Source organism: Achroia grisella, unplaced genomic scaffold (genome assembly GCF_030625045.1).
Source record: "Achroia grisella isolate CSIRO2021 unplaced genomic scaffold, CSIRO_AGI_Agris_v1 utg152, whole genome shotgun sequence".
Lineage (NCBI taxonomy): Eukaryota > Metazoa > Arthropoda > Insecta > Lepidoptera > Pyralidae > Achroia > Achroia grisella.
This window is the reverse complement of record NW_026712648.1, coordinates 705,748-730,689: the sequence shown is the minus strand read 5'-3', so window position 1 is coordinate 730,689 and position 24,942 is coordinate 705,748. Positions and strand designations below refer to the sequence as shown.

At 31.0% G+C, this 24,942-nt stretch overlaps 2 protein-coding genes across 2 annotated transcripts; both read left to right on the top strand.

Annotated features, from left to right (window-relative positions):
• The first annotated feature begins 1,647 nt into the window (after positions 1-1,647).
• On the top strand, positions 1,648-21,752 carry LOC131840922 (uncharacterized). The gene is made up of 12 exons (XM_059189135.1): positions 1,648-2,466; positions 3,161-3,383; positions 3,766-3,982; positions 5,804-6,056; positions 6,802-7,557; positions 13,441-13,666; positions 14,252-14,468; positions 15,209-15,445; positions 17,266-18,103; positions 18,848-19,070; positions 20,668-20,884; positions 21,428-21,752. Exons 1-12 carry the CDS (start codon positions 1,648-1,650, stop codon positions 21,708-21,710), a joined length of 4,509 nt encoding a protein of 1,502 aa, XP_059045118.1. The 3' UTR covers positions 21,711-21,752.
• Positions 21,753-23,052: 1,300 nt separating this feature from the next.
• LOC131840965 (uncharacterized) lies at positions 23,053-24,936 on the top strand. Its single transcript, XM_059189186.1, has 3 exons — positions 23,053-23,130; positions 23,694-23,833; positions 24,358-24,936. Exons 1-3 carry the CDS (start codon positions 23,103-23,105, stop codon positions 24,799-24,801), a joined length of 612 nt encoding a protein of 203 aa, XP_059045169.1. The 5' UTR covers positions 23,053-23,102; the 3' UTR covers positions 24,802-24,936.
• The last annotated feature ends 6 nt before the right edge of the window (positions 24,937-24,942 follow it).

The window sequence follows — 24,942 nt, the reverse complement described above, 5'->3', positions numbered from 1 at the left end:
GATATACTAATCACTTAGTGTGGCTTTGCTCATTAGAGGTGTTTCAATTTTTCTTTTTTATTCAAACTTATGACCTACTATTTTATATTTATCTAATAACTATAACCGTGACCCTGTACCTATTTTTAGTATTTTAAAAAAATGTCCACAGTCACTATTACCACAGATAATATAATATTACATCTATTACTATTATCGTCAGTGGTGTCGACGACCACGTGGACCTTTATTATCACTCTTTCAATGGATTCAGAGGCGGAGTATGTAAGTATAAATACAAAAGTGAATATAACGTACGAAAAATATGTGGATATAATTTAAATAAAAATTGAGTTATTTTTACAAATTCAATTGTTTTTCAATAAGACATCATATAATTTAAAAAAAATTAGTAATTTTTTTTATCTAAATATATGCAACCAAGCATATATTTAGATAAAAAAAATCTGCCACATAAATTACATTATAATTTATAACAGAATAATAGAATAGAATAGAATAGAATAGAAAATCATTTATTCAAATAAACTTACACTGAAGCACTTTTGAATAGTCATTACATTTTTTTTAATCTACCGCTCGTTCGGAAAGCTGTCTCATCACAAGAAGAACGAGCAAGAAACTTGCGTGTTGCTCTTTTAAATAATTTTATTATTACTTTACATTTTTAAGTTTAAGTGTGTGAATACAAACCACAAATTAGCACTAATTCAATTAAATACTCATAATGTTTCTGTTCTCAGCTTAGATACCTTAGTTTAGAAAATCTTGAATTTAGTTTATCATTATTTAGTATATCACATACAATTGCAGTAACTTCAACAACGAGTGACGTTACAGTAAAGGAGTTGAGTTTTCAAGGTCCACATGTTTTTTTAAAGAAGTATTAGTATTGTTACAGGTATGCAGTTGTCTATATTGAATCTTAGATAGGTAGGTATTTAATACAGATTTAGAACTAGGTACATTAAATGTATTTAATTTTGAATTGGTTCTTTTAGTATCTATTGTAATCTACATGTACATAAACAGCAATTATTTTAAAAATCTATGTCATTACGCAATTAGCTAGTAACTACTTTGTCAAATCGTAGCCGTTTTTTACACACGTCTCTTGCTTTATTATCGTAAATCGTCATATTATACAGTCGGTTACGGAAATATACTTTCCATACATATTTCTAATTAGCTGTACCCAACATCTGAAGAAGCAGATGATGATGATGTACCCGCGTCGTTGTCCGCGTGGAATTTAACTTTTTTTTTTCTAAAATAAAAGTAGCCTAAGTTACCCCTTATTACATCAGCTACCTGCCAATAAAAGTTCCGTCAAAAAAGGTCCAGCCATTTCAGAGATTAAACCAGCCTGAACAAACAGACAGACAAAAATTGAAAAAAATTATATTTTGGTGTATGTACCGTATTCATATTGATATACAAGTAGTAAAAAATGGTTATTTCAGTATTACAAACAGACACTCCGTTTTTATTTACATATATATATATATATATATATATATAAATAAAGTATATATGTAAATAAAAGCCGGCCCTGTTTTGTACAATAATAGATAACTATACATATGATCTTTACTCACTTCTAATACAACTAACTGGATGCCTTCTCGTGAGTCGTAACAAGGAAACATGGAAGTTCACACGTGTTTCGCCATTTTGATATTAACTACAATTCTATTTAATGAAGTGCAATTGCTAAACATTTTAGGAGTATTCCCTTTTGAAGGAAAGAGTCACTCATTCGTATTTAATCCTTATATGCTCGAATTAGCGAAACGTGGACACAATGTGACAGTTATTTCTCATTTTCCTCAAAAAATGCCAGTTCAAAATTATCATGACATCAGTTTAGCAGGTAAAAGTAAAGTGTTAATGGATGTTTTTTCATTGCATCGATCTTATTGGAGTATAATTGGAATCAGTTTATTCTTGGTGAAATCTGGAACTGATAACTGCAAATTAGTAATGGCGGATGAAAATGTACAACTCTTATGGAAAAACCAAGCGAAGTTTGATCTTGTGGTAGTGGAGCAATTTAACAGTGACTGTTACTTAGGATTGGCTCACAAATTGAAAGCACCAGTTATTGGAATAACATCCCACAAAATTATGCCTTGGCATATGAGCAGATTCGGTATTGTATATAATCCTTCACACACAGCATTTTCATTTTTGGAAGGAGGAACCAAACCCACATTGTACCAAAGATTTGAAAGAGTTATTTTTCATAATTACTTTAACATTTTGTATAAATATTTCTGTCAGAAAATCGATGAAAAAACATTAGCACAATATTTTGATGATATACCGCCGTTGGAGGATTTAGCTCGAGATATTAAATTAATGTTAGTATATCAGAATTTCGCAATGATGGGTTCTCATATATTTCCATCAAATGTCATAGAAATTGGAGGACTTCACGTAGATAAACCGCAAGCGTTGCCTGAGGTAAGTGTCTAACATAGCTCAAGTCATGGCTTATTAAGGTGATAACTGAATGTAAATATTTGTAGCTTTATTTTTGTAATACTTTTATTGACATCCGTATCAGTAGTATTGTCGTACGATGAATATATTTAATTTATAATTTTAATTCCTAACTACCTACAATTTAAACAGTATCTAAAATTAAATCATAAGTACTTAATAATTTCTACGACCGTTTGAACCTGTATATATCAGTGCATTTTATATGTTGTAGTGGCCATTAAGTTACATACTATATGTTTGTTTGTAAATAAAATAATGATTCATAGTATTAAGAATTGAAGAATTTATTCAAATGAATAAAAAATTATTACAATGACATGTTAAACGTAAACAACTACATTAGTTTGTAAAAAACTGTGTTGCAGTTATTTGGGTCCATCTCCAGAGCAATATGTACAATTTAAATAAAAACAAATTAAGATATTATACATATTGGTAACTCTGTAAATCTGTTTTGTATTGTATTCTCTCATTTCAATCAGCAATACACTTTGCAAAACAAGAAACTGCGCGACAAGAATAGCTAAGTTAGTTCCCATGCAGAGAGGTCCTGCATGCAATTCCCCAATCAAATTTAAACGTTGTTCATGTATTTCCATAAGATAACAACAAATATCGAAAACGTTCGCTAATTTTATAATTACTTTCACAGGATTTAAGAAAGTTTATTAAGGAATCGGACCAAGGCGTAATTTATATCAGCTTTGGGTCTATGTTAAAAGCAACGACAATGCCAACAGATAAACTTAAGGCTATTATTGATGCTCTTTCCGAATTACCGCAAAGAGTTATATGGAAATGGGAAGATAAAACCCCTCTTGGCGGTGCAAAAAATATTTACTTGTCCAAATGGATGCCGCAAAATGACATACTGGGTTTGTACAACACTAATAAATTCTCCCAGTCTGATGAATAAAACTACAACATTTAAAATTCACTATTTTAATCCTTCTTTTATGTGAAGAAAGTATTTGATATCAAATACTTTCTTTACATAAAAGAAGGAAAAAAATTATGAGATTATTCCGAATTGTCACAAACAGCAATACAGACTTGCTTTGAACATCAGGAGGCGAAATTTCAATTTACGGAGTTATATAATTTATTTATGTACTGAATATTTTAAATGCAAGCGAGCATGCTTGGCTATGAACTTCTGTTGTTAGGGTTTTATTTCTAAGTTAAGCAATTCCAATTTGATAAACAATTTCCATTTCCTTAACTATAAATGAAATAAAAATAACACTATGATTTCAGCTCATCCTAATGTGATTGCTTTCTTTTCTCACTGTGGATTATTGAGTACTACAGAAGCTATACATCATGGTGTACCAATGGTAGCAATGCCAATATTCGGAGATCAACCAGCGAATGCTGCCGCTGTAGAGGAAAGTGGTCTTGGACAGCAAATTCAAATTAATGAGCTTACTAAAGATAAACTTTTGGCAAAATTGAGAATGGTATTGGATCCCAAGTAAGTACTTGTCGCCCTACTATATATGTATGTAAATTTCACCTTAGCGTCACCTTAGCATAGTACTATCCCATAAACAAGACGAAACCTTGCCTTAATATAGCATTTCGGTGTCTTTTCTAAAGATTTACTTTACAAAAAACTGGTAATAGACTAGTTAACAAAATCTCACTGAGACCGAAAAATTAATGCATTCTATTTTTCTGCTGGATACTTTTATATTTATTAAATGTTTAACATAAATCAACAATATATTATTATTATCATACTGAGGAATCATCCCTAAATTATGTTGCACCTATTCGGTATTTTTATTTAATTCTAAGCATCCTTCTTTAATTGTTCATGTAACTTTTAAACCATAAAATGTAGTGGAGATAGAATACCTGATGATACAGATTCTTCGGATACCTAGCGTGCTAGGTATCCGAAGAATCTGTATCATGCCCGTGGGCATCACTTCTCCATAAGTTCGTATTTGTCATTAACTTTACATGTTTGTGGAGAGAATAAATAAATTTTATATTCGATTATTAATTAGAATAATAATCAATAAATAATATTTTCACTTCTGTACAAAATCCTTAACATTCTCTTTTCTCTACTCGATTTCATGCAGCTGTAGAAGTAGGGATAAGAGATAATAATTAAATGTATCATTTAAAAAAATATGTTTTATCTAAGAATATTTTTTGGATTTTCAGTATTTCTTTCTGGAATTAGTCATATATTACTATATTTAAAAAAAGCAACAAGCAATGAATATTAATTATTTCCAGTAACAATATCTATATAATATAAACTTATCTTATTTTAGGTACTAAATATATTTAAGTTAAATATGTTTAATCTAAATTAAATTTGGGTAATGGAATAATTATATTAGTATGTATGTTCATGATGGTATTCAATTATTATAATCTCTTAAACGGCTTTGAGTGAAATTTTGGAACACAAATAGAAATACTGGTTAATATGTTCCAGTGAAATAAATTAGTAATTCGAATACATGTAGACCAAACCACAGACAAAATCTATTATAGCTATACATATATACAGAAATTATATTATTTTTAGATTGGTACTTGTAACACTAAAATCACATGATGCTAAAATCTACGGAATAACTGCTACCTTAGCAAGACTGTGTTCCTAAGACTGTGCGAGAGCAAGTGTGTGTGGTTTGAACGAAAATCTCGACGTAAAAGTACTAAAAAGTATTCGTAGTAGTGAAATTACAGGATACGATAACTTATTCTCTGAAGTGGCAACGTATGAGTAATATCATGTATTTACATATATAAGCGACGGGTTTCGCTTACCATCGGTCGTTACTTGTTTTCCATTCCAATTATATAAAAAAAGCATATCCGCGTCATCATTATTCGAAGCCTTATTAGACCAAATTTTGTTGGAAACCTTAAATTTCCAATCTAAATACATTAATACATAAATTATAAGCTGTTTAACCCATTTGACTTCCAATAGTCGCGGGTTTCATTCCTCGCGTGGTACAATAGATTGTCGTCGTTAGTATATATCGCTTATGTTAGTATAATATAAATATACAAAAAAAACTATTTGTATCAGTGGTCTGGTTATATTGAGATATCAATTGCAGTGGTTTATTAAAAATATATTTCTATAGATATTGAGAATATTATTATATATATCTAAATAATACGATTTTGAAAAATTCATGAAAAGTGTATATTCCTCTAGATCTTCTACTAGTTTGGTCATGCAAGCTCGTTTGTACCCTAGACTAAAAACACAATATAGTAATAATTAATATATTCACATTATTGTGTACTTTTACAGATTCAGAGAAAACGTAAAACATCTTTCTAAGATATGGCATGACCGACCTATGTCGGCTATGGACACTGCTATCTTCTGGACTGAATTCGCGGCACGCAATAGAAACCTGACTCTCAGAGCTGCTGCTGCCAATGTGCCTTATTATCAATACTGGTGTCTTGATGTACTAATTGTATTCATTGTGCTAATACTTGTTTTTGTTCTTTTTACCAAATATCTTGTATCCTTGTTTAAAAAAATTAACAAAAAAGAAAAGGAAATAAAAAAGGAATAAACCAGCCAGATATTAATAAATATGCTCACGTAATCTAAATTATCTTAAAAACAATATTTTTATTATGTCAATAATTACGCATGTTAGTAAGTAAATAATATAATCAAAATATATGATTTATTAAAACTTATATAGGAGTCTAAAAACGTGAAAAAACTAAGTGAATTTTTCCTTTTAAAAAATATTTTATAGAGCACTTTCACTGATCAATTTTGTATTGTTAAGTATATTTATGATACTTAAAGATCTGAATCAAAATACTGTGATGTATCTAAACATATTCGTCGTAATTTAATTACAAAATCTTTAATAAACAGTTATCCACATTCTCACTTTTGGATATCTACTCTTATTTATTAAATTTTGACATATAGCTAAATGTATTAGAGTTAACTATATGTAAAACTTTTCTGCTAGATAAAACAAGGTATCTACATGTAATTATTTTAATGTAGTGATAGCAGTCGGTTCATGCTAATAAAACGATAATTAATTCTGGGGGCATCTGTAGATGAATGTACATTAATATTAAACACAATAAATAAGCGTTACAAATATTTTTTTTCAATGTCATCATTGTGTAGTTCACTTAGATAATTATTAAGTATATAAATACAACTTCGTAATTAAACAAAACAGTCGTATATATTAATCTGGCAAAATGACAAGTATTGTGTATTTGATTTGTGTGTTAATAACTCTTATTAATTACAATGAAATTCAGGCGTTAAAGATATTAGGAGTGTTTCCACATTTAGGAAAAAGTCACTTCTTTGTGTTTCAACCATATCTACTTGAACTGGCGAACCGAGGCCACGAGGTGACAGTCATATCACATTTTCCACAAAAGTTACCAATTAATAATTACAAGGATATAAACTTGGCAGGCGAAATTAACGTATTTGAAGATTCTTTTCCGATTGAGAGATCGTACTGGACTATAATCCAAATTACTTTAATGGCTGTCCATTATGGAAGAACTGACTGTAAAACTATGCTGTCGAATGAAAATGTACAAAATTTATGGAAAACAAATACGAAATTTGATCTAGTAGTGACTGAGCAATTCAACAGTGATTGTTCGTTGGGATTGGCGTACAAGTTAAAAACTCCCGTAGTTGGAATAACGTCACACAAAATAATGCCTTGGCATATGAGTAGATTCGGTATTGGGTATAATCCATCATACATACCGTTCATGTTCTTAGAAGGAGGTACTAAGCCTACATTGTACCAGAGAGTTGAAAGAACAATTTTCTATTACTACTCAAAGATACTTTATAAATTCTTCAGCCAGAGAATGGATGAAAGCACGTTAGCGCAATATTTCGACGATATGCCACCGTTGGAAGAACTAGGGCGGGATGTTAAATTGTTGCTAGTGTACCAAAACTTCGCCATGATGAGTTCCGAAATGTTCCCAACGAATATCATTGAAATCGGAGGACTTCATGTTGCTAAACCTAAACCTTTACCAGAAGTAAGTATTATTAATAGATATTTCACTAAAGTCATTGTATAATATTGTATATAATCATCATTACATAGTATAAAACAAAGTCGCTGTCGCTGTCTTTCCCTGTGTATACTTAAATCTTTAAAACTACGCAACGGATTTTGATGCGGGATTTTTTTAATAAATAAAGTGATTCAAGAGGAAGGTTTATACATATAATACGTGTACAGCCGTGCGAAACCGGGGCGAGTCTATTTAGTTCTTCTTTGAAATAAATTTTATACGTTTTTATACAAACAATAAAATAAATAAGAAAATTTTAATAAGTTACCCTATACTTCTAATTTAATTATTTCAGGAATTGAGTAAGTTTATAGAAGAATCTGAAAATGGAGTAATTTACATTAGTTTCGGATCAATTTTAAGAGCTACGTCGGCGCCAATTGAAAAAATTCAAGCTATTATTGGCGCATTATCTCAGTTGCCACAAAGAGTAGTATGGAAATGGGAAGAAAACGTCTTGCCGGGTGCCAACCCAAAGAATATTTACTTTTCAAAGTGGCTCCCCCAAAACGATATTCTAGGTTCGTATGACAGTTCATAACAGTAAAAAACTGTCAATATTGAACTTTTCACACAAAATCATTCAGATTCAGCAAAAGCAATAGGGAAATATTTAGATTTTAATTTACCTGCAATATTAACTTGATTAAAATTCCTATTACTACTGCCCCACCTCGTGCGTAATGTGAATATTTTTTTTATTGGCAACGACTGATTGGGAAACATAATGACGGAAAAGTAAGTAATGATATTGATCATTCCTATCGTGATCTTGTTACACTATAATATTTTTCTTTACGAAATGTTTACCTTATATAATTGTAACACATGCTTCAAATTATATACAGATAGCTATCTCTGCAACAGTTGTTAAATCACACTCTTATCATTAGTTATTGACGGAGTACGATACCCAATAAATAAAGACAAGTATCACATTGATTGATTTGGAGTAAAAATATCTCTGATACTTGGCGAAATGTACATATGTTGGTTCAGTTGGTATATGTCTCCGACTATACCATTGGGGATTACTGACATAAATGCAAATTTATTATATTACTTAATTAATTTGAAAGTTTAAAAAACTTATGTACCTAAGTTTTTGCTCATGTAACAGAGTACTGTAATGTCTATGGTGCTATTTCTTAATTTATAAACATTGGTTATTGGTTACAAAACAATTTATAAACTATGTTAGTAAATTATAATATATGTCCTTGTTACTTCAATTGATAATGCACTGGGTCCGCAGTATTGCAATGGTGCCCAGTGCCTCTGGAGTGGATAATCCGACATATTTGCTATAATGTTTAGGAGGCTGTTTGCACTCATCCGAATTCTACAAATCAGTGATGCTGTTCATTTCCGCATTATGACTTGAAAGCCATAAATTACATTGAGGCTTACAGACGATCCTGAAAACTTACTTACTATAAACGCCGGTAAATTACCGGTGTTTATAGTTATAGTTAGTTCGTCGTTTTATAGAATATGACACGTGGTATAAATTAATTTACTAATCTGTAATGTGATTTGTATGGCAGCTCACCCGAATGTACTAGCATTTTATTCGCACTGTGGTTTACTGGGTACTACAGAGGCCATACATCATGGTGTACCCATGGTTGGAATGCCAATTCTAGGAGACCAACCCATAAACGCTGCAGCCATTGAAGAAAGCGGACTTGGAGTACAAATACAATTCAAAGATTTAACTGAAGAAACGCTATTGGAAAAATTCAAGACAGTAGTAAATCCTAAGTAAGCTTATAATTTTAATCAGTGTGTGTGTGTCTATGTGCAATGGTAGGATACGTAAGAAGCGATCAAATGTATCAAAACGTAGTCACTCATAATATAAATGACTGCTTGGTATTATTTTAAATATAGGGCAAACTAAATTAATAAATAAATAAGTAAAATTATACAAATATAACAATAAATAATTAAACAAATTTATAGAGAATATCCCGAGGATAGGTTAATTTTTGATTAACAATAAAATCATTAAAACAATTTATAATATTATCTACACAGAAAACAAATATCTTGACTCAAATTTTGACAACTAACTGTCTATTATATGGTTATCTAACATCGTGGAACGTAAATACGTTTTAATTTTTACGTTACGTACATAAGATAAAATTATCTCTTCTCTATTCTATCTCTCTTACTGTAGTTATGTCGTAGTTAAGGTAATAAATAAAATAAATTACTACTATTTCGAAATTTGAATTTTAATAACAATCTTACGTAAGTACTGTAAATAAATGCTTACTGATATTCAAAACGTATTAAAAAGATTAGGGTCTCATTTAAGGTTCTCATTCTCATTATCCTATTGTTTCAGATTTAGAGAAAACGTAAAAAAACTATCGAAGGTGTGGCATGACCGCCCTATATCTCCAATGGAAACAGCTATCTTCTGGACAGAATTTGCAGCGCGTAATAGCAACTTTACATTTAGGAATTCAGCTGCAAATGTGCCTTTATATCAATACTTATGTCTCGACATAGTATGCATAGTCATTAGCGTCATTAGTATATTAATATATATTATTAAATCTTTATTTTCTATCTTCATAATACGTAAACAGCAAAATAGTAAATTTAAGAAAGAATAAGATTTTATGTACTAGTCTTTTTATCCATTCGAATCGCTTGTTTGGTTTGTAATGAATAATAGGAATATATAGATTAGATTGTCTACTTTTATTGTCGTAATTTAATTTTACTATTATTATTAAATATTATATAATTTGTTGATACCTACTTATATTTAAACATTGTTGTAAGCAATTAAAATAGATAAAATACCTACATGGTATAATTATTATTTAGGTACATAACTAAATTTTGAATCGATATATCACTGTTAGCTCAGAAACATGTTATGTGGAAACATTATACATAAATATATAAAATTTATTGTCAACATATAAATGTCTTTATTAAAATATACAAATTTGACTTCATATCATTTTTTCTATTGTTTTTTTTTATTTTAAATATACAAAATTAAACAGCTAATTGGTTACATACATTACATAATCTACTCTTTTTTCATTTTCCAGTGGAATAGCTGTTTATTATATATTTCATGTTCTCACATACAACCCCGCAATTTATACTATTTGTATACTAGATTTTAATATTACTTAATTTTGGTCTATAACTTGCATAACTTAATATGCATAACTGTAATAAAATAACCAAATACATTTACTACTAGATAAAACAAAGTACCTATTCGTAATTATTTCAATTTACTGATAACAGTTGGATTCACGTAAAAAGTATTAAAATGATTAATGCTTGATAATAAAACTCAGATCGATATCTAATATAGCTTCTACAAACGAATTGATATTATTACAAATATACTGTTTTTTTAAGGAAAGCAAATACTATTTTCAATGTCATCATAATATATCTACTATAGTATCTTAGTACCTATTACTTAGAGTAGGTAATATAATATAGTTTACTTAGATCTACAAGTGCAAAAAACAAAGTTCCCATGTTTCCTACTTTACGTCTACCTATTTCTCCGTTTATTTCTTCTAATTCACACAACAGATTTAGAATTTATTTTTTCCGGGAAGCATATAAATACAAATAAAAATATAGAAGAAGTCGAAATTCGTAAAAATTCGCATTCGTCATTTGTCAATGTGTTGAATACCTCACTAGTGAAGTCCACATTTTGCTCGGTATGTTTAAATACAAAGTGGCAGCTAGCTAGCGTACCGCTATTTATTGGATATTTTTTTTTTTTAACGGTAGGTATTAACTTCAGCAGAGAGTCAAACAAAGATATAAATTGACAAGTTTTTTGTTCCGGTCTATTAGTATAACTTGAAATAATAAATATATAACTAGGTTACATTGCTCGAAAAAAACTTCCGGACGATGTATGTAATATAACATGCAGGGGGGAAGGGAATTGTTAGTAAAGTGGACTAACGATCCCATTGCTAGCAATGTACCATGTCAGATCGACCTCCACGCGGTTCCCCCCGGAAACCATAGTGATACATTCCCGGTGAATTTGTCACGTTGGGCTAACTGATCTGACTTCATGTTCATCCTATCATCCTCCACTGGTGCCCCGCCAGCGTAAACCGTTAGCGCAGGCGGGTGCACCATTCCATTATCATCCTTTAAAAAAATATAACATGCATACATCTATTTATATGATTTCTATCACGTACAACGGTGCCAAACAAGGGCGGGACCACTAGTAATTAATAAGTATCTATATCTATAGTCGTATCTATATACGACTTCATAACTAAATAAAACAGTTGTATATTTTTATCAGGCAAAATGACAAGTACTGTGTGGTTAATTATTGTGTTAATATCTTTTTTTAATTATAACGAAACTCGTGCGTTAAGGATATTAGGAGTGTTTCCACATTTAGGAAAAAGTCACTTTTTTGTGTTTGAACCTTACCTGCTTGAACTGGTCAAGCGAGGACATGAAGTGACGGTCATATCACATTTCCCACAAAAGATACCTGTTAATAATTACTATGATATAAAATTGGAAGACGAAACTGAAGTATTTGAAGAGTCTCTTCCACTTCAAAAATCGTACTGGGCAATAAAGGAAGTTGCTTTTATATTTTCGGATTTGGGTAGAAGAAACTGCAAAACTTTACTGTCAAACGAAAATGTACAAAATTTATGGAAAACTCAGACGAAATTTGATCTTGTAGTGACTGAACAATTCAACAGTGATTGTTCTTTGGGATTGGCGTACAAGTTAAAAGCTCCCGTAGTTGGAATAGCAGCACACAAAATAATGCCTTGGCATATGAGTAGATTTGGTATTGGGTACAATCCATCACACATACCGCTAACGTTCTTAGAAGGAGGTACCAGGCCTACATTGTACCAAAGAGTTGAAAGAGCAATTTTCTATTATTTTTCAAATATACATTATAAATTAATCTGCCAGAGAATCGATGAAAACACGTTAGCGCAATATTTCGACGATGTGCCCCCGTTGGAAGAACTAGGACGGGATATTAAATTGTTACTAGTATACCAAAATTTCGCCATGATGGGTTCTGAAATATTCCCATCAAATGTCATAGAAGTTGGTGGATTTCATGTTGCTAAGCCTAAACCTTTGCCAGAAGTAAGTACTACTTAATTCACTTTTACGTACTGCGAATAGGATATTGCAATATATGTATACGTATACTTTAGAGCATTTCTTCAGCATCATTTAAAGTTATTGAAGATTTATCCCATGCAATCAAAGCTTATGCAATATTAGTGTCTATACTTTCATGTATATATACATATATACATACTCGATACCTAGATAATATAGAATAGCTAAATAATTAAAGTGACTGGTAAATAGTATTTTCTACTAAGTATGGAAACTGGACTATGTTACTGAAATTGATTAAATAAAGAAAAACTGAGTTTGAGTATATTTTTAGTACATATAATTACGCAGCCAAAGGTTAAACATAAATTTACATTCAAACATGCCTTTTAGTTGTCATTTTCTATTTTCTCTTCAATACAAGTCTTGTGAGAAATTAATGTAATTATTTAAAATTTAATTTTTTATGTTATTACATATTTTTAACTATTTTTTTCAAATCATTCGACTACGATTTGCCTTTATTAAATCTTCTATTTGGGTCTCACTCTGTTCTAATAACTTTTAAACTCCTACTTCCTTTTGTAAAATCGTCATAATTAGTAAAAATAAAATGTTCATATACCTACTTATAAAAATGTCTCATCTCAGCACTTTACTACTTAATTCATATTCTAAAAATTTTTAATATTCACTGGTTACCGGTTTCAGGATATAAGAAAGTTTATAGAGGATTCTGAAAATGGCGTTATTTACATTAGTTTTGGATCACTTTTAAGAGCTACTTCGACACCAAATGAAAAAATTGAAGCTATTATTGGAGCATTATCTCAGTTGCCACAAAGAGTCATATGGAAATGGGAAGAAAATGACTTACCGGACGCTAATTCAAAAAATATTTTCTTTTCAAAATGGCTACCACAAAACGATATACTGGGTTTGTATCACAATATTTGATAGTAAAAAACTGTATAAACTCGACTTAGTACAGAAAAATGACATGAATTTTTTAATTTTGTTGCAAGTGAACTTGAATTTATTATTACTACAGATATATATAATGTTAACGTGATTAAATTTAAATTCTTGCTAAGATCATATAAATGGTAAATCATTATAGTAATCATTTCTCTGATGTCTCTTTAAAGGATTGTTTACCCTGTTATTTTACCACACCCATAATTTAGTAATGGGTTGAATAAAATCAAATCATGTATTTGATTTTATTCAGTATCATAATTTATATTTAGAACGATCCCAAATATCATAAATTTGATTCTGGCTAGCTCTGGTTGTCCCATTTGGACTTGCAGTTGTATTCAGTAAATTTGATTAGAACGTATGAGAAATCGCAGGACGTTACGTTTGTGTCAATTTTTCATAGACGTAACAACAATGCTGTATATGTTTAAAAAAGATTTTTACAACTTACCGCAATCTACTATGGCAATTTCTTTGCCATTACATGTATAATATGTGAGTTATATGAAATATTAATATTTTGTAAATTTTTTTATGGTAGGTCACTCTAACGTACTAGCATTTTATTCCCATTGTGGTTTACTGGGAACTACTGAGGCCATACATCACGGTGTACCTATGGTCGGAATGCCAATTTTCGGAGACCAGCCTGTAAACGCAGCAGCCATTGAAGAAAGCGGACTTGGAGTACAGATAGAATTCAATGAATTAACTGCAGAAACCCTATTAGAAAAATTCAGGATAGTGCTCGACCCTAAGTAAGTGTATAATTTCAGGTGGTAGGTACATTGTAAATGAAGGGTAGTAGTAAGAAGAAATGAACTTTACCAATAACCATAGAGCTAGCCTATTGTTAAATATACATACAAGCTATTTTGGCATGCGGCAGAGCGGCAAGCGGGCTCGGTTAGATCTAGGTTAGCATCATTGCTTTACTTCCGATAGTAGCAGATTTGATTTCTCCCAGGAAGCAAACCTTTTTATTCATGTGTATGATTGTTACTTATTAGCGTGCTTTCGATGTATAAACCTACTATTGTAGACAAAAATAGCTTTTCTTGAGACTCGATGACTTTGTTGTGAATGGCACAAGCTTATTATTCGCAAATCTTTAAGAATTATTTTATGCCATGACTATTTTTGTTTTCTCATATTTAGATGTGTGTTTAAGATGTGTTATAAGAAACCTACTATTACGAATCGAAACTATAGTTATTATGGCACCAAACTGAAAATAAAATAATAATTTAATCAAATCAAAATCATTTTGGTTGTGTATATTAATTTTGAACCATGCTTCATTGATTGAAATTAAATTTAAAATTTAATTTCTCGAACCATTACTTCTTACTAGATTAACAGCAGATCAGATTTCTTAAATTTAATAAAGGTTTTATTTTCATTACGGATAAATCAGTGGCCGTTATTAGAATTGTATCAGTTGTTGGTCATTTATAAGTTTATATTTTAATTTAAAGCATTTGTGTATTTGTTTTAGATTCAGAGAAAACGTAAAAGAACTATCCAAGGTGTGGCACGACCGCCCCTTGTCTCCAATGGACACAGCAATCTTCTGGACAGAATATGCAGCGCGCAATGGAAACTTCACTTTTAGGGCAGCTTCAGCAAATGTACCTTTTTATCAATACTTATGTCTTGACATAATAGGCGTAGTCATCGGCATCCTTATTGTATCAATATATTTTGTGAAATTAAATTTTTGTCTTCCATTTTCGTAAGACATACAGCAAAATAGTTTTAAGAATTAGTAGAAATTTTTAATGGGATTAATTGAGGAAATGTTACATATTAATTTTATATTGAGCAAATGATTTTCCATAGGAAATGCTTCTTTGGTGTGTAAGGAATTATTTAATAATATGGATAAGATTGCAAATAAAATAATTAAGTCAATTTTACTGTTTAATTTTACAGTTATCGCTGAGTATGTCTGTATAATTTGTATCCAAACTGATATACCGCAAACCTACTGTTGTATTTCGGATTAATTATGTTTGTTACTGATGATAGTATCCCCCATCAGTCTTGCCTGTTAATTGCCACGAAAAGTTTTATTTGACAGATTTAAAGTTAAAGTCATTCGAGATTTATAAGTTGATATTATGTTGTCATAAATGTTCAATGAGCTAATAAAATTTAGTATCATCATTCATTAAGTCATCACACTTTTTATTAAAACTTTAAATATAACTAATTATGTTGAGCAAAAGAATATGTACTTATGAGCAAGATTTAACATACCTAACTAAAAAAATATAATGGCAATATCGAAAATCTATTTATATTTTCGAATAATAACATTCCTATTTTAATTAGACATAAAGAAATAAATGTCTTCCATATTCCATTACTCCAAAAAATCGCTTCAACTTTTTGGTCATTAAGGTAACATGCAACGTTGGTTAATAAATAAATTATACAATGTACAAAATGTGATACAGATGTAACATTTGAGCTACAACCAGATAAGATAATACTATAGTCTGATACTTGCATCGTCATACGGCTGTATTATCATTATAAAGTTCTACTCAATGTTATATAGCACTTTCGACCTTTATACGAAATATAGATAAATATTGTACTCTTTACTGGAACTTACCTATGAATAAATAAGATTTTAGTACTGGCACTGCACCATGTAGTCTATAAGTACTACTAACTATTATATATGGATACAACTGATAGTCTTACTTTAATACATTTTTTATAAATATGTGGTATATTATAAATAACATACATTGATAATAAAATATAACACTCAAATAATACTTCGGAATATGTATGTATATATCTAATAAGTATGTATCGTGTGGGGATCATACTAAAGGTAGGTAATTGAAAGGGAATGCTATTTGTCACTAGATCACCGAGATCGTCAACCATCTAGGTACGACATTAGTAATAATGTGTTTATTTAGTTAAAAGTTATAAAATTCGATAATTTATATAAAAAGAACAAGTGCATCAGTCGGATGGAACCTAAAACTGGTATCTACGTAACTTAAGTGCAATTTTTATTTACTCTCGATTCTGTGCTTTAGTTGACCTTCATATTACAATATAGTTATACATGCTTATCTTTACAATTACAAGTTATTACACAACTAAAGTAAAGGTTTAATTGACTCTACCGTTTGCGCTTGATCGAGTGATTTTGTTTGTCAAAATACACAGCTTTTAGTGTTTCACGTTCAGTTTTTTTGTTAAGTTTGACAATGTTTTTATATTATATTACCATCACTGAGAGTATAACTCTATCAAAACGCGGAAAAAAAGTTTTCGTCGTCTTCATCATTACAAAAATTATATACATTCGGTATTCGTTTCTCCATTACAATACCAAACAAAGAGACATTTCGTAATCGCTTCTCAATTTCTTATCCAATTTAAATGAACGTGTAATCTATCAGTAAACTCATATTCACCGGCATTTTGTTACGACTAGAGGGATATAAAGCTATAGGCACAAATAGGCAGTTACAAACGTGATCTATTAGAGCGTGGACGGCTCATTATCGCGCTGTGAACACGAATCACGGCCTTGGCAACAATGAAGGTTATTTTTATAGCCTTAGCGTTCCTACTAATTGTTCAAATATTTACAACTAGTGCATACAATATTTTGGCTATATTTCCATATCAAGGAAAAAGTCATTTTATAGTTTTCAAAACTTATTTACAAGAATTAGCAAGAAGAGGTCACAATGTAACTGTTATTTCATACTTTCCGGAAACGCAGCCTCTCAGTAATTATCATGACATAAACCTGGATCAGAATATCGAAGCGATTGAAAATAGCATGCCAGTTGTAGATAGATCATATCTTTATTTATTCGGGATAAGTTACTTCCTCACAAATATGGGTGTATTGAACTGTGAAACAATGTTAGCGAACGAACAAGTGCAGAGATTGATTAAAGAAAAAGCGAAGTTTGATGTGGCTGTGTTAGAACAATTTAATAGTGATTGCGGACTGGGAATAGCGTATAAGTTAAACGTTCCAGTTGTAGGAGTAACCAGTCATGTATTAATGCCTTGGCACTACCAAAGATTCGGAATTCCATTCAATCCGTCCTACGTTCCATTTCACTTCACGGAAGGGGGAACGAGGACTTCTTTGCTTCAGCGAGTAGAAGTTGCATTTTTCGACCTTTGGTTCAGACTAATATACAAATTCTATGCACAAAGAAATAATCAAATTGCACTTTCTAAGTATTTTGATGACATCCCACCCTTAGAAGACTTGGCACGTGAGATTAAATATCTACTCCTAGGACATCATTTTGTCCTTACTGGGTCAAGATTATTCCCATCGAACGTAATTGAAGTAGGTGGTTATCATGTACCTAAGGCGAAACCATTGCCTCAAGTAAGTTTATTAGTGAATAATAATCAATTAAATAACAGTCATCTCATTATTATATATTAATAATAATCGTTTAACGTTTTAAGTAACACTAGAGTTAGTTTTTTACGACTGGATCAACAAACATTATGACACATTAAGGAAACGTTTAGACCTAACTCTAAATATATCCAAGTAAGTGGTAGGTTCTCACTTCAAATGTAATGAATAAAAATATTCCTTGTGAATTATTAGGGCCATTATTCTAAATGGTACCAAAACATCGCTAAACCAGAATTTTATAAGTAAATAGATAACCCAATTGTATTCACATACCTTAATCATTTGAATATAAATTTGTAATTCAATGTAAATTTCACTGATATTATTATTATAAAACTAGAAGCTGATTAACAATCATTCACATTTTTTTTCAGTCGTATTTGATCTCGTGAATTAGTCGGCTCTAATTATCTTTTATGTAATAATATTTCTTATAAATATAAGAACATTATCTAATTTGCAGCAACCATTTTAGTTGCATACAGCAAAGCAAGAATATGACGTTCAGCAAATTATTGTATCAACTTATACTTATTACTTTTTATAATAAATCGCATTTAGGTAGCAATTAATATGCCTAGGCGGATATAATAATGAGAAATCATATTAGTGATTAATTATATAGATAATTAAATAGGTTATTTATTTATCTATTCATTACTTAATGGAAATCAGCGTTAATTTTTATCTTTAATGCAATTACAGGACTTGAAAAGATTTGTAGAAGAAGCTGAGCATGGTGTCATTTATATTAATTTTGGCTCCGTGGTAAAAAGTTCGTCAATGACTGAAGAACAAATCAAAGTTATTACAAGCGCTATGGCTGAGCTGCCCCAAAGATTTATTTGGAAATGGGAAAGTAATGCTGTATTAGCGCATAAAAACAAACTTTATGTATCGAAATGGTTACCCCAAGTAGATATTTTAGGTAAGTAAAACTATTTTAAATGGACGAAACGCCGGTAGAGCCGTGGTATTTAAGTAAATAAATATAGACTTTCTTATCTTTTGCGATAACCATTACAAATAAAATTTTAGTTGTATACTAACTGAAGATAAACATTTTTTTGTGTCTGTTACTTATTACGAATAAGTATATATTAATAGGATTATACGTGGGGGCAAAAACTAATGCAACCGATTGACCGTGGTTTTTCAATAATCTTCGAAGTATCAAATGATTTTCTCAGGATATTGATACGTTGCGACAGTTATTTCAGTCACTAAATAAAAACTCGCTGACTTAAAAAGGTTCCGATAATAAAATAAAACGAAGTAATTTACATATTTTTTATCGTATAACAAATACATATTAATGAAATCAATTTGGAAGTCCAACTATTATGTGTTGGACCTAAGTTTAAGATACGTAGCAAAAGATGACGATGACTATCACGGGCTCACGGAAGTCCACTTTGTTCATTGTGGGCCCTAATTAGACCCACTTTTTCAGATTATTATAGATATCTGCTCGATAAAGAAAAAATCAGCAGCAAACTCGCGCACAACAAGTTTAACACTGCATTAAAAATAAATCATCGGCAACAAATGGTTTAAAAGGGTAGGTAGAGCATGAGGCTTTAGGCTTTCCTCACCTACGCTGTCCTTTATGAATTACGAATTTATATTCCATTGTTAGTAATAAAAAAAGTCCAAAAGTCTAGTCTAAAATTACTTTAGAACTATTCTTGACATATGGTAAAAGAATATTCTCATTCAGTGCTCAAATGAACAATGAGTGATATTGCACAAAGAGAAGCCTATATCTTATATGTAGAGTCTTCACTAATATGACAAAGGATGGGCGAAATAACAGTAATTTCTTTTCTGGTGTGCTTCATGTTTTACGTTTCTAACTACAAATATAATCTTGTAGCATATAGCTCTGACAAAACATTTACATCCCCATCCCGGCCATTTCGTATAAGGTCAGATGCAGAACATTTTCTCATCGCCTCCGTTGTAGTTATTCTATTAGAGAATTCTTCTTTGTAATAAAGACGGACATTGCGTCACCAAATTCAATAGTATTGACTATACCAGTTTCAGTTAGTGCTATTTTAGTTCCTGATGCCATCGGCGTACAGTAAAAATATAAAATTTCCTTTAATAGGTATAATAAAATCACAATGTATTGCTTACTCCAAACTAAACCTACCATTTATTCAGTTCAAATTTTATTAAATAGCTATTTAGACGCAAAAACTATATTATTCTGAGAAATTTACCTATGCTATTGTAATATAAAATACGGTACGGTACGGTATTGAATTATTCCAAAAATCTGTTAATTCTGCCCCTGCCCATATTCTTTCAATTTAGAAAAAACGTGTGAGAAATAAGTAGATGGGCATTGAAGTAATATTCTTATGCTAATTGAACACAAAAACTGTATACAATTATGTAGCTATACTAAAACAATAGTTATGTAGATTACTTATATATTAAACTTTTAAATAGATTAAAAATAGTAGAACAATTTATAACATGAAAATTGACAAAATATTTTCTAATTTAATTAACAGCACATCCGAAAACTCTTGCCTTTTATTCGCATGCTGGAATGGGAGGAACAACAGAGGCTCTTCATTACGGAGTACCGATGGTGGCTATGCCAATACTTGGTGACCAACCATCCAACGGTGCGTCAATAGAGGAAAGTGGTCTAGGAGTTCAACTGCATGTTAGAGATCTCACTAAAGAAAATTTGCTGGCAGCCTTCAGAAGAGTATTAGATCCTAAGTAAGTATTTCACTATTTTCTTCCAACCAACCCAACTGAAATCTGCCAAATTCTCAAATGAGGACATTATTGTATGTATATAATAACTTTGCCAATATTAATAAACAATATACTTTTGCAGTAATTAATATGTTCACTTGCGTGTGTCGCCTGTCGCGATATATAAGAGTATTTTGAAACATTAAGTACATAAAGACAGTGTAAAGGCAAAAATATGAATGTATTGTGATAAAGAATCATCAGAAGACACTATACTATGAATTTCCATAATTTCCATATGATGGTTATTAAACATTACAAATTTGATTACAAAATTGATAAATAATTAATGTAAGACATTTTCTAAAATCAAAATCTTTATCAAATATTTATTTTCGTTGGTATTTACAAAATATGTTTTTATTAAATTGGCTTTTGTCAATTAGTCCTATAATTTTAATTTCTTTATTCATATACCTACCTACGTATGTTCTAAAAATCACAAATAATTGAAAGCTATTATTTATCTTTTGAATATTATTAAGTAACAAACATTTGTTGCAGATTTCATAAAAATGTTAAAGATTTATCGAGAGCCTGGCACGACAGGCCCATGTCTCCCTTAGACACAGCTGTCTACTGGACTGAATACGCCGCCCGTAACTCCAAGTTCACCTTCAGGACTGCTGCCGCTGATGTTCCTCTATATCAATACCTCAATTTAGATATCGCATTCGTATTTTTAATAGTTTTTGCAGTATTAATAGTTAAGGTTACATTAATAAGATCAATTTGCTGTAGCAAGAAGAAGAGTGTTGTTGAAAAGAAAAAAGCTAAGCGAAATTAAAAAGATAGAGTACTTCGGAACCGTTTTAATTTTTAAATTAATATCTAGAGAACCTTCACTCATCTTGTTTTTTTTAATACTAAATTTGTTAACGTTTTACCTTATACCTCCATACTTTCTTTCCTTAACACGCGTGGAATTTAAACACCAGCCGCACTAATCTATACGAAGTGCAAATGCTAAGTAAATGAAAAAAAATCTTTACCGGTGTATGAATTAGGTACTCTTTCAATAATCATTCCAATGAGACACGAGTTCAAACACCACGGAAACATGAATCCATTATTTAGTAATAGTTTATATATATAGGTATAAATGTGACATACCAAAACATCCCTTGATAAAAATGGAATTATGAATAAAGACAACAAAGGAATTACGAAAAAAAATACATGAATTAAGTAGGTAGATACTATAAGGTAGTTATTTTTTGGTAAGAGTACAATTTCACTATCTAAATTGTAGACCAAGGAATACTACATTAAGCAGCTGCAAAAGTATAGTAGTTATTGAAAAGATAACCAAGTAAAGCGTGACAGATAAAAAAATAAAAGATATAATTTTACAGTAAGAACACTGGGCACATTTATCTGTAAATTTATTGCAATATTATCTAACCTCCATAAAATAGGCATTTAAATACAGGCGTACAAAAACGAAGATTAATTATGTTCTTTTAATGAAAATTGAGGATGTCATATGTCTTGATGAAAGATCACTTTCACAGTTGTCATGTAACCTAACAGAGTGAATTCCGTTTTATGTCTACCAATATCTAGACTGTACACCTAATGGCTACATTAACTAACCATACTAAATACTATTTAATGGGGTAATATGACAAGGGTGAAAATGTAGTTGCTTCCATAGTTTTCTCACAGAGGTATGTAAAATTATAAGAGAATGAATTGTAAGTGTAGTTAAATATAGCACTGCTAAATAGATGGATATTTTTGAGTTCATTATATGTTCCAATTAATTGATGTAGATTTACTGTAATTTACGAACGCTTTTGAGACAAAAACATGTCTTAAAGCCAATTACGATTTATAGAGATTTCCTCATAGTAGAATAAGAATCAAAACTATTATAAATTGCCAATAATGATTTAGGGTATTGCCTATATAACTGTAATTGTAAGCCTACGGTTAGTGATAACCGTCGCCTATATATGTACATGAACTCAAATGTTGCCATTCCGGAGGGATGTTCTCTGTCAGGACATGATGATTTCAACCGATAACCGAAACACATAGAAATCAGAGAAGAGTGAGACAGTTAGGTACCCATGCAGACGATGTCACAAACATTAAAACACAACTGTTGACGATAGAAATTTAGAGATCTAATTTTATTCTACATGTACCTACTTTAAGGTTTCCCTGGTCCAAAATGGCATGCTGCTGTAAATGTGGACGACGTAAGTAGTATAAATTCATTGTACCTAGTAAATTAAAATTTACTTAGTAAAATATGTCAATTGGAATTCATATTCTTTATATTATTACTTAAAATTAAATACTAGTAAACAATAGGGTCAAGCCTAATAAAAGGCCTCTACAGCAGTTTTGTAACTGAAAACTTAAGAACTTTGAACCGAAACTTGGGATTTGGCAATTATTTTGTATTCAGTTAGTAGTCTTCACTTATTTGACTGTTGAAACAATGATAAATGTGTTAGAGCTGAATCCATTCATTGTTGCTAAATCGCAGGTCTATATAATAGTTTAGGCTTTCTTTCATATCCCCCTACTCACCTCACACAGTGGACAGTAATGGTGAATAAAGGCGTACTCTGTAGACATATCACTGAGAAAGGACTGAAACAGTCCTGTAAAAATTAAACAAAATAAACTGGATAATCCACAATTTAAACACGTAGTATATAGAGGACATTGTATGAACACGGGTGTTTGTACGATACGATATGAAGTACGATATGGATGAAATAATTAAAAGATATTATCCCGTGTATTTCTACAGTAAACAAATCATCTGCAAGCTGCTTGGGGCGCTGTGATCTACCTAAACACAGATGTCTTCTAAAAAATGACGTAAAGCCCGGACCTATCCCAAAAAACATGGGATGGTTATACACGGCCAAAGATTCTCCTGAACACCAGGTACCCCCAGTTAAAGTAAAAATATAAAGATTAGAAACAAATTAGATGAATGTTGATGAAGCTTTATTAGAAAGTTTTAAATGTTTTAGTTTGCGTCTAGCAAACTTCCTCGTACAAAGAAGTCTAAAATCGGTTAATTCAACTTAATTTACATTACTTGATGACAACGAATATAAGAAAGGATGAGGTTGGTGCGACGATAGTCATTGTTATGCTATAGTTACAAAAGAATGCCAATAAGATTTGGCTGCAATGAATAAAATTTTAAGGGGATGATGTCCTCATACCTTTTATTATAAGACTAAGAATCTAGTACACCTATTTGGCATCCCCGATTATTACACTACTGCTAACGCTGCTAAAGCATTATAGATCCGTGCCGTATCAGGGTGATTTCATAGGAACCGTGACGATGTCAATCTGACATGGTTTATTCCTAGCAATGGGACAGTTAGTTCACATTATTACCAATATCATTCCCCTAGTTACTATACTACACGCTTTATAAATCATTTACCTTCTAGTTACGATGCGGATGGCGCCCAGGTCATATTTCTTGTTCAGTGTTAAGAAAAATCGAACAACACAACTGTATGAAAGCTGGTCAATCTACCCCATGCCCATGCTCTACCTGCTCACGCCCACCGTGCCTTAAGCCCTGCTGTTCGTCTTCAAAATGCTTAGCAGTTTTTCCATCGCCTCCTTCTTGTAGCAAACCTCCGGTCTGTAGTCAACCGCTTATAAGAATTATCCGACACGGCGGGCAATATAGTATATGTACAAAACCATCCAATATGAACAACGCGCCTTCTGGACCCTATCCACTAAAATATGTTTTAAATTCAGATGACAACGATGACCCAGGACCAAATGCAAAATACAGTGTGGAAGCTAAATTTAACAATTATCACTTTGATTACACAAGTTCCCAAGCATCTTTCGTTTTAGATTTTTCACCACCAGAATAGAGGTGTTTTAAGCCTTGTCCAAAGAAAAGCATTATGTGTATGCTGTGTCAAACTGAATGTTCTTGGCCTATAAAGTGAATTCTACCAAAAATATTATATACCTCTCATCATTATATGAAAAATATTTTGAATCAAGAACAT

Coding starts and splice junctions, on each gene's coding strand:
- LOC131840922 (XM_059189135.1), top strand. CDS start 1,648: ATGGAAGTTCACACGTGTTTCGCCATTTTGATATTAACTACAATTCTA. Junction 14,469..15,208: donor AGGATAGTGCTCGACCCTAA/GTAAGTGTATAA, acceptor TATTTGTTTTAG/ATTCAGAGAAAACGTAAAAG. Junction 20,885..21,427: donor AGAAGAGTATTAGATCCTAA/GTAAGTATTTCA, acceptor CATTTGTTGCAG/ATTTCATAAAAATGTTAAAG.
- LOC131840965 (XM_059189186.1), top strand. CDS start 23,103: ATGGCATGCTGCTGTAAATGTGGACGAC. Junction 23,131..23,693: donor CTGCTGTAAATGTGGACGAC/GTAAGTAGTATA, acceptor GTATTTCTACAG/TAAACAAATCATCTGCAAGC. Junction 23,834..24,357: donor AAGATTCTCCTGAACACCAG/GTACCCCCAGTT, acceptor TTTACCTTCTAG/TTACGATGCGGATGGCGCCC.